Source organism: Mytilus trossulus, chromosome 6 (genome assembly GCF_036588685.1).
Source record: "Mytilus trossulus isolate FHL-02 chromosome 6, PNRI_Mtr1.1.1.hap1, whole genome shotgun sequence".
Lineage (NCBI taxonomy): Eukaryota > Metazoa > Mollusca > Bivalvia > Mytilida > Mytilidae > Mytilus > Mytilus trossulus.
In genome coordinates this window covers 62,977,635-62,992,344 of record NC_086378.1, presented here as the reverse complement: position 1 = coordinate 62,992,344, position 14,710 = coordinate 62,977,635, and the positions used below count along the sequence as shown (strand labels likewise).

General features: G+C 30.7%; 1 protein-coding gene across 2 annotated transcripts in view; it reads right to left on the bottom strand.

The window, feature by feature from the left end:
- Positions 1 to 992: 992 nt before the first annotated feature.
- The window catches only part of LOC134723642 (uncharacterized), a 30,678-nt gene continuing 16,960 nt past the window's right edge, over positions 993 to 14,710 (bottom strand). The window contains exons 1-6 of one of the 2 annotated variants that reach the window (XM_063587200.1): positions 11,226 to 11,350; positions 9,069 to 9,222; positions 7,914 to 8,008; positions 4,778 to 4,868; positions 2,660 to 2,811; positions 993 to 1,239 (exon numbers count right to left, since the gene is read on the bottom strand). In XM_063587200.1, the coding sequence (XP_063443270.1) occupies positions 1,042 to 1,239; positions 2,660 to 2,811; positions 4,778 to 4,868; positions 7,914 to 8,008; positions 9,069 to 9,201 (669 nt within the window). In that variant the 5' untranslated portion in view covers positions 9,202 to 9,222; positions 11,226 to 11,350 and the 3' untranslated portion in view covers positions 993 to 1,041. Of the gene's footprint in view, positions 1,240 to 2,659; positions 2,812 to 4,777; positions 4,869 to 7,913; positions 8,009 to 9,068; positions 9,223 to 11,225; positions 11,351 to 14,710 lie in introns of those variants that run through there. The other variant, XM_063587199.1, reaches the window with a different exon arrangement.

Sequence of the window (14,710 nt, the reverse complement as noted above, 5' to 3'; positions counted from 1 at the left end):
AATATACTGAACGACTTAAGAAACGCAACACTAGATTATGTTTGTGTTATTTTTGAATGAATGTGTCAACGTCAAAGGCGATGACTGCCTGTTACTAACGCCAAAATGATTGTCAAAAAGGTCAACAAATTTTGTTTGACATTTTTTGGGTTCTGTTTTACACCTTCTGATTTTGCATTTGTTCAACCCATTAATTGGTTTTGGCAATTATGCGGTTGGAACTTGAGGGTTTTTTCAGGTTTTCCTCCAGTCAATTCTTTGGCAATGCAGTTCATGTGAAACATTTATGGCATGAATCTGTACTCATTGGCACTCGGCAATTTGGTTAGCAGTTGACGTCGAGGCCGTAAACATGATTGGCAAATGACGTTGCATAATTAAATTCTGTTGATGTTTCATTGTCACTACACGTTGATCTGTTCATTGATGGCCAGCAACAAATCTTGTCTACTTGTATCGTTGTCGGAAGGTCAGTAGGACGAGTTTCTGAAGTCATACGGTATGTTTGCAGCACATTTATGTTTTCATGTTTGCAGTATTCTTAAGGGCTAATTCAGTTCTTTGGTTTTTATTTTTTTATTTCTCAAGACTTGGCAAAATGGAGATGCAACATTTGAAAAAAAAGATAAGTAAGACAAAGGATTGAAAGAACTGTTTCACAAAGCAAATAAAACTAAAACAGTCTTTCATGGGACCAAAATTTCGCTTTAAGAAATTCGTGCGACTTAAACAATTCGGTATGTTCAATAACCACAGGTAAGTCCGAGTTTGATTTTTTGTAAGGAGAAAGAAGCATGATAAGCATGAAAAGTAGTTGTAAGAGAATCAAAAAAGATTTGGTTTCTAAAGTCGTTCAGTATATTATACAAGTTTCAATCGGAATGATTGAATAAGCTGTGCATGTCTTATCTGATATATTTGCAATCCCATCTCATCGTACCAAAACAATATTCTATAAATTTTCATCAAGTGTACATTTTGTTATCGTTTAATTATTATAACATATATAATAATAGTTATTGTTATTCCACCTTAGCCTCATTAAGGTTCATAGTCGCCTCCAGTACAGTTTACGCCTTTTTCAAAGAACCATGTACATGGGGAATGGCAATTATTCGTCTCTTTTAAACAGGCACCATAATTTAAATAACATTCAGCATGTTCAGGAGGTGTGCTTGGAGTTGCGGGAAAGAGGCAGGCACCTTTCACGTCTTTATTAGCAGGTATGTCCGGAAGTGCCTGTAAATGAAGAATAAAAAACAAAATCAGCTATGTATGGATATCCAATCAAACATCATGTCTCAGTAGTCGCAAGGCGAAGAAGAAGCATTAACATTATTCAAGGACTTCGATTATCAATATGTGTAGTATATTTTAGATCGACTATTCTAAAAGTTTAGCCTCCGTTCTCATATGAAAATTAATGAGCAACGACAAAAAATATATGTGACTACAACTTGCAAAACTGGAAATTTTCATACGTGTGTAACTGTAATGTTAATTTTCGTTTCAATTAACAAGTAACAAATTCAATTAGGTTAATCGATAAAAAAATTAATAATAGTTATAGCTCTTTACAAGTACAGTCACTGTGTCGAATTAGTAAAAGTGTACCAAAGGCATCGACAAGTTTACCTGCGTTTTATATCAATTAAAAGGTTGGGTAAACAACTTCATTATTTTTACAATTAGAATACGCTCTCCCGTTTGTTTAAAGTCCTCTACCGGTACAAAGCTAGCCAAAATTCAAAACCAAACATCTGTAACTATGAGAGTCATTGTCACGAAATACTTCACTCAATAATTCACTGTCGAAATGCGCATCTCGTGCAAGAAAATTGGTACCGTTAATTTACCACTGGGTCGATGCCTCTGATGTTGTACTATTATTCCCCGAGGGCATCACCAGCCCAGTAGCAAGTACTTCGGATACTGGCATGAAAATACGGATTTTTGTGTTATTAAAATTTGCTGTTACAAAATGATAGAAATTATTATAAATTAAGGAATGTATCTCCCTCATGCAAAGCTCTGATTCCTTTAACGGATTTGGCTATACCTTTTGAACCATTTGGATTATAGCTCTTCATCTTTTATATAAGCTTTGGATTTCAAATATATTGGCCGCGAGCATAACTGAAGAGAAATGCATTGTCCAAATGGGCATCTGGTGCAAGAAAATTGGTAACGTTAATTTTATTACTAGTAATACAAAAATTACGTTAAATATAGTTTAACGTCACTTTCTACACAGACACTGCGTACACGCTGGTGACAAATGCGTATCGCTGCCCCCCTAAAAAAATAAATAAATCTGCAATTCATCTCAATCGGACAAAAAGAAGTTATAACTGATTATGTTGATTTATTTAAAATTAGTTCATGTGGGAACAATCGGCAGTATATTTGGAAACAGTCTTGATTATTAAATTCCCCAAAAAATCATATTCATGCAAAAACACTTGTTTATGTAACTACGCCACAACGACGTCGATAATCCACTAGAACAAAGGTTGAATCTGTTTACCACATCCCCTTCTCGCAAATATAGAAATGATAACAGTGTGAAAAATAAATAACCGTCATTTAAATACAGGAGGTTGAGAATATAAAGGAAAACAAAATAATAGCTAAATTCTTCTAGCTATAGTATACATACCCTGCAGTGATGGATTCCTTTACAACCGATTCCTTTTAATTTTTTCAAGAGACTTTCAATCCATTCAAGGTGTTGGGGAGACAATAGCGGGATTCGAAAGAAGATGCTTGTACATTTGTGTATTTCATAGTGATTATGGCTGTCCAGTGTTCCTATATAATCATATAAAACAAATATTCTATTAGTTAAAAATATCAAATGGTTCATGGCATGTAACATTTTCTTATCAACATCATTTGTCCAAATTGCAAAATGATATATCCAGTAGCATTTCAATAACGAACAAATTCAGCGTCAGAAATTCTATTGTTAGGCTTCATGTGCACATTTTTATTGTGCAGCCTGTTTTTGGCCTTCTGTTTGTGAACTTCCCCTTCACCGAATTTCGCAGTTTAACATATAATGGTCATGTTTGATATTTTGTCACATTATTAAAGGAACCTGACGATGAGAGCTTAAAATTTAAAAATTATACCACACGATGTTGTGCATTTTCTTAGCATAATTCCCTGGTTGCAGAACGGTCACTGTTACTGCAATTCGAACTAACAGATATGACATATTTTCTATAAAACTTTATAGGACAATATGGAAAGGTCAATGATAAAACTGAATCAGATTGTCTTGAACGTTCGAAAAAACAGTGGAGAACATCAGCCTTGAATTGTATTCTTGTTAATTTCATTGTTTTGCATTTTTCTCTTATATCACAAATTCAATTCACAAATAATAAGAAGAATACAATAGAAATGTCTTGTTTCGGTCACCCGCAGGTTAGGTTATATAACCATATTGAGTTGGTATATTGCTAGTTGAACTAACGGCAAAACAATGGGTTATACAGTGGACACTGGATGATTAGATTGTGTATTCAATCTTAGCAATATTCATTCCGAAATCATATGAAAAATATTTCCAGTAACTCAATTACCGACATATTCAGTATTGTGTACCTTATAAAATCAAAATTAAGGATGCAACCCTAATATAAAGAGACACTTCATTTGTTGGTTGTTTCTTCCATCTTAAAATGTATGGAAGACTTCAAAACAGTCAAATGTAATTAGTTCAAATTCCTAACTTTCACTTTTATCTCTGTCTAATAATAGGACAATTCTTATACCTGTTTAAAAAACCACTCGTGCATGACCACCCTTTACATACTTCAATAAGAGGTATGTGCCAAACAAACTATTCCAGCAATATCTTATTTTTACTTTTTTGTTTGAAAAACAACAATGAACAACTGACTTCAATACAACAAGAACACCTATAGATAAAGTTGACCTAAGCTAAATTTACTTTGCAAGAAAGTATAGATTAAAAGATTTGACCATCAATTCTATCGTTTTGCATTGTCGTCCAATAGCTATTTGATTAATTTGTTTGGAAATATGCCTTCGTATCACTACGATCGTAAAAGAAGTTTTTGCTAATAAATTTGGCAATTTTATAAAATTGTTAAAAAGTAAACTTTTAGTTATATATTTGATATGAGAATACTTCTGTTACATAAATATGGGCTCTTTTTTATCATATTTTTTTATGTTTCGTGTACTAGCATCATTAAGTCATGCTAAATTACTAAAATCTTCATCTTTTTAGCATTTTAGTTAAATTTTATACAGTTTCTTGTTTAAATGGTAGTGGCTGCTTTTGTGTTTATTCTTAGTATTTAAATGTTAGTTGTATTTGATAATACTGCATAACATATATAAAGGTTGCTGCTACTATCATTTATGACAAAAAACATATAAAAAAGACATACAATATCGTATTTCATAGATTTTCTATTTGTAAGCTTAAAATTGACCGTCTAAAATGCCTAAATATGTTCAAATGTTTCACATAAACTTTCTAACTCGATTAAAGTAGACACTTGAATGTTTAAAAAAAGGTCCAAAATCTTTCATCAGATGATTCTGAAGTTTGAGGCTAAAAACAGCCCTTACCTTTAGGACCTGCTCCTTTCATATCATGTATACCTACCCCGGTAAATGAACCTAATTAACATAGTTATACTAATAATGATAGACATCATGCATTGGTTTATCATTTTTGTGACGTAATATAAGATCAATGTATAAACGTGATCTCTATACTTAAATATCAACTTACCAGAAAAAATAAAACTTATTTGTGGGTTAACATGAAGTGTTGTTAGGCATTTACCGTGGTCTACGAATTCTATGTCATCACCAACTGTAATCTGTAGTATTATACAAGAACTTATTACTCAAAGATCTAAATGAGATTAAACTTTTGAGATATAATAGCATGTTTCTCTTGTGTCGTGTGTCTCACTTCAATTTTATATCGAATGTCCAATAAAGTTCAACAAATTAAATTCAAAGGAAATTCAGCATCAAAACAAATTGTTAAGCATTGAGTTATCTCGAAATGTAATCATAATTAAGTAAATATTACCTGATGAATAATAATTTTCAACGTTTTTAATAAGGTATCTTGCCACTATCATCACGAGTTTAACATACATACACAAGTAGTGTATATGAAATATAAACCAGATATGGATCTGTTCCAAAAAATATTAATTGTCAAAAAGCAGCTGTCGCTTGGAAAACAACATTCGATAAAGTTATATATCGCTTCTTTTTTACAATCGTACACATTCAAACATATTTATGTCACAAATATACGATACATTATGTCTTCTCAAATTCTAGAGTTCTTTCTAAAGCTGTTCTGTGAACAAAATTAACGGGGCTTAAAACGATTGTAAAATCCTAGGTACATGTATAAGAACATCCACATATTTTTGTGTGGTTTTGGTGCTGAATCATAAGTTTTATTTAAGTTTGTAATGTTCTGTAAAGGTCCCTTTCTTTTTGCCATGAACTCCGACTCATTACTATCGGGTGTCCCCCAAAGTATCTCAGTTTTCGTAAGCATAATTTTCAATTTCAAGTTTCAATTCAATTGTATACATTTTATTTCAAACTCGAGCAAAGCAATTAGTAAAGGGACGACCATTTGATATTCAGGAGTGGGGTTGGTTGGGGCTTGGGACTTCAAAATAACTCAGCATTGATATAAAAAAAATGCTTCTTCTGTGGTAGTCAGACTTTGGGTAATTGTAATTGTAATCGTTAATCAGCTGTAATTGATTGCAATTTTTCAAGTAATCAGTATTATCATTAATCAGCCAAAAATCTGACTACATGTAGTTTAATTTAATCAATTACTTTTCAAAATAACCTGTAATCATGATCACTTTTTGATTACATTCTGATTACAATGACAAAAATCTAAAGTTCAGTTTTTAGTAAAATATATTGTTCATACATCATGTACATGTATATTCACCGTTTTATAATGATCTTCATATTAATATTTGATAATAACTGTTATATATTCAAGTAATACTTTTCTTTAACCTTGAATTATAACCTTTTGCTAATTATGGGATGTTTGTCAACTTTGAATTGACAAGTAGGAGACTAATTAAGTTTTGTTTTTATTGCAATTACCAATTGAGTATAGCTGTGGGGAAATATATATGATAAAAGATAAATCAGACATGAAAATTTACCGAATCAGCACAAACTAAATAAAAAGTTGGACAAATATGTTTTTTTTTTTAAATTTAAAAATGTATTTGGACTGGACATGTAAAATGCAATGATTTTAAGTACTTACATATTGTTTACAATTTGCTAAACATTTCTATGAAAATCTAACATAGTTTTAACTGGTAACTTTATTTAATCCATATTTTAACTTCCATAAACTGCCCCTTGGAAGACATATAAATTATGAAAGAGGTCAGAAGACAAACAAAAAACTCTTTATAAATCTTCATCAAATTTAATTCAAAATAATTCAGAGATCATTGGTGATAAAGTGTAATGTATATATATCTAGATAAATTTGGTGTTTATTTAAATAGATGAAGTTTAATTTGAAGTTATCATTTTATAATGTATAAAATAAAAATACTATAGTTATATGGAACGTTTATTCATTCAAAATGTTTTGTTTTTAAATTCATTGTAATCAGATGTAATCATGATTACTTTGCCAATGTAATCATTATTTAATCAGATACTTTCAGAAATGATGTTATCATTAATTTGATTTAATCGTACAAATAACAAATCAATTGTAATTTAATCAATTACATTGAAAGTAATCAGACCTATCTCTGGTGGTAGTTTGAAAATAAATTACCTGACTTGCAATTTGTTGAAAATAAATAACTAAGCAGGTCTAATTAGTCCCAGCAACACTTACCTCACTTTTATTTAACAGGGCCGTAACTTAATTGAGGTAAATGCCTCATGTATAGGAAATTTCAAATCCGCATGAGTGTCTCAATATCAAATTGAGTTCACGACGAGTGCCTTGCAAGAAGCTAGTTGTGTTCACCCTGATTATAAGCGATCGTTGTTTCTTATTTTGTTCATTCATTGCCCTTCTGTATTACGTTAGTGTTGCATTCCATTTGTAATTTAGTAAATTTATTTAGCAGCCACAGACTTAACTATGTGAATTAAATTTTTGCTTTATCATGCATATTGGTCTTTTGGTGTTTGCTGGATAAACTTAAGTCTTACACTGAATCTATACACTTTGCCTTGAGACCAAAATGGTGTTACATAATTATTGAAACAAACATAACTTGCATTTTCAGAATAAAAAAGGGTCTAAGGAACCCATAGAAAGCACATTTTACACATTTGTCCTTTAACTTCTTGGGCCTTCAGCGGCTTCAAAACCCTTCATAAAGGTCTGCCTCGGTCAGCTCGGCGAGACAGGTTTGACAATATGTTTAAAAGATGTTAGTTACAAACAAACTTTAAAACTGTATATGTATGCAATATATGTTAATGCAGTTGGGGTATGGATGATTCATTTCTGCAATTATGATGATTGATTCTGATTAAATGGTACATATTGACTTTACTGTACACGTATTATTTATAATATACAAATAATTTTAAAATTATATGTTTTCGAATATTATAAATATAGTTGTGAAAATAAATAATCAGTCCCTAGTTTAAGTGAAAATGAAATATCTTGCTCCAATAGTGCCGAAAATAATCTGTACTCTTAGTTTACAAAAATAAATAACGGATTCAAAACAAATCCTACTGCCCCCCCCCCCCCCCCCCCCGAATATCAAATGGTTGTCCCCTTATTATATTTCTAAAATCAATTTTGTCTATTGTATTGAAGACAAAAAATTATGGACAACTAACAAATGACTGTAATATAAGTAATACATTACCCCATCGCCTTTGTAAATTGTCGTAACTGTTCCAAAATAATACTCATGTTCGTTCGTGGCGTCCGTTTCTACTCTGTTAACAAAGACTTCAATAACTGAAACAAATGAAAGCAGATTTGTATTAATTAGTGTGACGATTATTGTTTGTCTTCTTGAACTATCAACAAAATCAATGAAATCACGTGCATTGTATGTATTCATAATCATATGTCAATTAAATGAGTAAAAATGAAGTAAAATTATTGGTCGCCAGTCTAAATTTTCTTCAAAAACGTGCAGTGTTGACGCTATGTTCAAATTCTGTCAATAAACTTATCATAGAACGCCGGATTAAAAGTATGAGCACAAGACACGCGTTTTTCTTCTTGGCAAACCTTTCTTTGTAATGTCACCAATTTTGACAATGAACTAGTTTCTTCTACCTCATAAAAATATTTGGACATAATTAAACATCACGGCTAAATTTGCTACGCATTACATGGTCGCCAAATATATGGTATATATCAATTTTATTGTATGATATCACTTATGTATTTATTGTGTGTCTTGCCTGTAACTGTATAAGTCAATTATGTAATTGTTTATGTATAATTGTTATCCTCATGAGCACCATACGTGTGCTTAAATTGAAATAAATTGTATTGTCTTGCCCAAAAAGAACCAGGCTGTTCTAGCGTTATATTTGCTAGCGGGATTTTGATTGCAGAAGTCGTGAAGGCCACGAATCATGTCAATGCAAAATTAGAATTGGCAGAATAACAGACGATTTATATGCCAGTTCACGATATTGTTTTGTTTCTTGGTACCAAGTTACGGTCACAAGTATAATCACTTATCTGCATGCCATTCATAGTTTTTTTCAAATCGGTAAAACAACGATTGGGGAAACGGCATACCAGGCAACATGTGCCGGTTTGCAAGGACTATGGTCTTTCTTGAACTGATATGTGTTTTTGCCAAAATGTAGGTTGTTGCAGCAAGGTTTAAAATGTAAGCCTGGTATCTATGATGAGTTCATTTAGATGAGATTTGAAAATACTCTCTTCATTTACTAGACAATTAACCATATAGTCTAATGCAAATAAATATTCATCAATAAATAAAACTACATATTGGTCCTTCATAATTTGAAGTTCTCTTATGATAAATACTAACCAACGACATCTTTACAGAATTTCTCCTGCAGATGGAAACCAGGGTAACAATTGGGTGTACAGTTGTGTGCTGCGTCTACGTATAGCTGGTTCGACAACAAAACGAACAAGACGAATGTTAAAAAATATGCCATTATCCTTGCAATAGACAGTTTCTGCAAATGAAAAGTTAACTTCAATGCTGTACTATTTATAGTATAGTTAATATAATTTTCAAATGAATTTTAACAAGAATTATTATGTATTTTTTTCTTACTTTGATCATGGTAGGTAAAGTGTCCGGCTAGAATCGTGGTTTTTCGAACGAATAAATTGGGCTTTTTCGAGTTTTACCACTTGTTTTCGAGTAAATTATATCAAAACGGTAAACAAACAGAATTCTTTCCTGGCAAAACGTGATATAGAAGCTTGAGTTTAATGTACAAGGTAGTACAATGTATTTAAGTATTTGAGATACTACGATATTATCATTCTGACATCATTTATCATTAAAAAATTAAATTCAGCCTTGTAATGCTTTTATTCCAAAATGCAGAATAAAGCCATCTCCGTATACATACCAATGTATGCATTCATGGAATCTACATAGTCTAAGACATAAAGACACTTTACCAAAATTATTGTTATTGCATTACAAACGACATTTCTTCATGTCCGGGCTTTTTTTAGTGCGTCCTTGTTTTACAAAGTGATTATACACATTTCGTATAGCTTAAAATGTTATGTTTTGGTGTATCCATATTTAAAAACTATAAAATAAAGGTTACAATTAAGTACCTCCAAGGCACGTGGTGTATTAACATTTGTATAAAAAATTTACCGTCTATTAATATCTATTCTTTTTCTCACATCTTATTAATTGCATGTAAGACAGCAAGCCTTTCTGCTATTTATTCTTACTTCAAGATATCTCATGCAGTTCATACGATATTCTTTATAGTTTATTGGTTCTCTCATATAGTTTATCACATATCTTATATAGTATATCACATATCTTATATAGTTTATCAAATATCTTAAATAGTTTATAAGATATTTCATATAATTCTCCATATTAGATATCTTCAAAATTATATAAATATCTTTAAAACTTTACGATATATTTAATAGACTATATAAGGAATCTAATAAACTATACAAGGAATCTAATAAATTATATGAGATATCTTATAATAAAGAATATAAGATATTTTATAATAAGGAATATTAGATATCTTATAATAAAAATATTAGATATCTTAAAATAAAAATATTAGATATCTTATAATAAAGAATAATAGATATTTATATAAAATATAAGATATCTTTAAAACTTTAAGCTATATCTTATGAAGTTTATTAGATATACTATAAACTTTATGCGATATCGTATAATAATATATAAGATGTCTCATATAATATATCAGATATCTTAATAAAATTAGATAATACAAGATATCTTATATATTGATCAATCCACGAACATTAATACCCACGAAGAAATGAATCCAAAGTATGTTTTTGATAATTGTTTGGGAATATATGATATTGTCCTTCACTTAATTACAGTTATAAACTAGAAAAGGTTATTTTCTTCAGTCTAGAATACCTGTTTCCCTTATTCAAATTGTGAGTAAAACAACATACCATTTGTTTAAAACCCGAACGATTTTACACTTGGTCTAAAAAAAAAACCGGACAATAACAAACGCTGAATTTTTTGGTGAAATACAGGGAAGTTGTGCTTCGTTGTTGTTGTAAACATGTATTGTATTCAATATAAGATGGGTAGTAGTGTAAACACGAATATAATTACGAAATAACAGTGATGTTTTATCACTAGACAAAGTCCCAACTACATTCGAGAAATGGACCAAATCACTTTAAAACAACGATCCTAGCCAGTTTTAATCCTGTATACGCTTTGAATTAAACGTAATGAGAAGCAAGTTGTAGAGCATTTCGCTTTAACATCGTTGTCAAAATTATAATAATTTAACATTTTTGTCAAACAAGAGAGACTTTGAGATAAATATAAATGTATAAATAGTTTTTTGATACATGCTAAAGGCGACTAAATTCAGCATCAACTTAGAACTTTTCATACCCAAATTGTTTCTTCGGTTGTTTTATTTTCATTTCAATTTTTGATTACTTAAGAATATTATTTACAACTTACCTGATCTATGAATTCTCAATTATTGTCTTTTTAAGGATCTGATCCAGAAGATAAAATATCACATGAATGAACTCTCTTTTTATAGTAAAGTTCAGTTAATGTATTCTTGTGCAACCTGTTATGCATCTGCAATGTGGGATATCTTAATTGTTTACATTGCAAATTTTGTAATTACGTAGGCGATTCATCATTTTCGAGCTAATTGATATTTAATTGCTTACTATATTTTGAACATTACAGTATTTGATTGCATTTGCATGTGTGTATATTTGTGTACTTTTCCTCCGCCTTTATGTATTTGCTGAAGTGTTTGTATCCGTTTTTACTACAACTGCTATCCCTTTTTCAAACATTGATAGTTTTATTTAACTGGTTGATAGTTTAAGAGTTAATGGTTTTTTTTTCATTTAAAAATTGAATTAAAGATATCAAAATGAACTATGAATAACTAAACCCAAATTATACGATCAGTGTATTTGACAAATGTTTGACATGATCATAATATTTATCATGATTATGTATTCCTTTTTGTACTTCGGACATGAATGGCTATGTTAAAAAAAAACATTCTAAAGTGTCGACCCATCTTGCTTTATTTGGGGGCATTTGTGGTTGGGACTGTTGTAAATCAAATGTTTTTTGTGCATATAGACAAACACCCACATTATTGGAACATCTATGGTCAGTCTGGATTCATAAAAAATCGTGGGTTACGAGTTTTTTAGTTGCCAGTACTTCGGTACTGGCATGAAAATACGGATTTTTTGTGCTATTTAAATTTGCTGTTACAAAATATTAGAAATTGTTATAAACTAAGGAATGTATCTCCCTCATGCAAAGCTCTGATTCCTTTCACGGATTGGCTATATTTTTTGGACCTTTTGGATTATAGCTCTTCATCTTTTATATAAGCTTTGGATTTCAAATATTTTGTCCACGTGCATCAGTGAAGAGACATGTATTGTCGAAATGCGCATCTGGTGCAAGAAAATTGGTACCGTTAATTTTATTATAAGTAAATATGAACCATGAAGGTTAATGATTAATGAAGTACAAATTTTACTTGGACTTGCAGCCGACTTTGTCCAAACTAAGATATTATATATCTGTGAACAAATTTAAGTTTAAACATATTTTATTGTTAATAACTGACAAATGGATTAGACACAAGTTTTGCTACTTCGTCACGTCTTTCACAAAGACTGTATTGTATGTGAAAAAGAAATTCACGATTACAACACGAAAAGTAAATGTTTTTCTGAATCAATAAACATGGGAACCAAACAAAACCAAAACGAAAGAAGGAAGAAACCAACAATAATGCATTGAAACCCCGTTCACACCAAAGAACACTCGCTGAGTTAGATACTAGTATTCATGACTATAATACCTGGTAGAACTTTATAATAATTTATGATATAGAAAAATAATTGCTTATAACGTAAAATAATACGTAAATTAAATAAGTCGTAAAAAGATCTCGGAATTTTTTTTTTTTAAATTAAAAACAACTAATATGTTTTTTACTATAAAATTCTGCTTGGTTTAGTGTGTCTCTGTACTACTTAGTCTTGTTTGGTTGAAGCAAATCAAATAACAATCAACAAGAGGAATGGACGTTTAAAGGTTCAAATATCTGTTGACTTTGTTGGGTCAAAGGACAACGTTCAAGTAGACAAGTGTGGAAGAGCAAGTAAGTTTATTTGTATACATTTCGTTTATGCGCTCTTAACAACATTCACAAAAGGTAAAATCACAAAAATACTGAGCTCAGAGGGACATTCAAATAGGAAAGTCCCTAATCAAATGGCAAAATCAAAAGGTCAAAAAAATGAAACGAATGATTAACAACTGTCATATTAATAACTAGGTACAGGCATTTTATTTCTGTAGAAAACGCGGGATTAAACCTGTTTTAGAAGCTTGCTTAACCTCACACTTGTATATGAGTTGCATCAAATTACATTATATTGACAACGATGTGTGAATAAAACAAACAGACATAATAGGTAAAAATGTCAAAAAAGGGGACAGCAGTCAACATTGTGTTATAATCTTAATTACTAAATAAACTCATCATAGATACCTGGACTAAATTTTGTATATACGCCAGACGCGCGTTTCGTCTACAAAAAACTCATCAGTGACGCTCAAATCCAAAAAAGTTTAAAGGGTCAAAATAAAGTACGAAGTTGAAGAGCATTGAGGACCAAAATTCCTAAAAGTTTTGCCATTAACACAACTGCTACTTTTAAAGGAGGTAGAATTGATAACAATACACTATGTGTTTTAACAAACACAACATTATTTTATTGCCAATGAGGCATAACCCCAAAGAAAACAAAATATACCCGTACAAATTCATCAATCAGAACTAGCAGTACCGAATAGTACGCCATAAAAGTAAAAGTCCTTTGAATGGTTATTGAATTATTTGTTAATTTTAAAAGATAATAATATAAAATGTACAGCTGGCATGGATTTTATCTACGCAGAAGTATGAATATTGTGCAACATATTTGTGAATAATAACCATAATTTATATTTATTGCTGCGTGCAAACATTTTTTGAAAGTAAAATCTATTTTGTGGTTTATTCGAATTTTAAATATAACCCTCTTGTTTCTTATCGGTTGGCCTTCGTCTAAAACATGAATTTCGATATAAAGAAATTAATAAAAGAGAAGCGAAAGATACCAGAGGTACCTTCAAAATCATTCATTGAAAATAAACTGAAAACGCCATGGCTAAAAAATAAAAAGACGAACAGACAAATGATAGAACACAAGACAAAACATAGAAAACTAAAGACTAAGCAACACGATCGAACCCCACCCAAAACTTGAGGTAATCTGAGGTGCGTTGGAAGGGTAAGCAGATTCTGTTCCACATCATTTAGAAAGATGTTGTTTCTTGTGTAACGATATGGGCCTCGTCTTTGAGCTTTAGTTTTGGGGTTGCGACAAGCTCATGAAAAATTTCACATTTTGCGTTAACGACATTAAATAAAAGAGAGAGTAAAACAAAAAGACGTTTCCGGACATCACTTGAACAGTTTCGTTTAAACCTTTATATGAATGAATGTGAATGACACATATATAATATATAATAAATTTAAATATATAACATCCCCCGGCATAAAGAAAATTCCCAATATTTTTTTGCATATGTGGAATTCAGTGCACAATGAAATACAAATACATTATCAATATTTATCTAACCAATGTATCTTTCTAACTTTCATAATATATACTTACTTTCAATATATATAAATGAACAAGTAACTGATATGGATAATTTTGTGAAATAAGCATCTTGTAACACATTGCGGACTACCACATGTATTGAAAATATCTTCTCGTCATGAAAAAGGGACGAAAGATACCAAAGGGACAGTCAAACTCATAAATCTAAAACAAACTGACAACGCCATGACTAAAAATGAAAAAAACAAACAGACAAACAATAGTACACATGACACAACA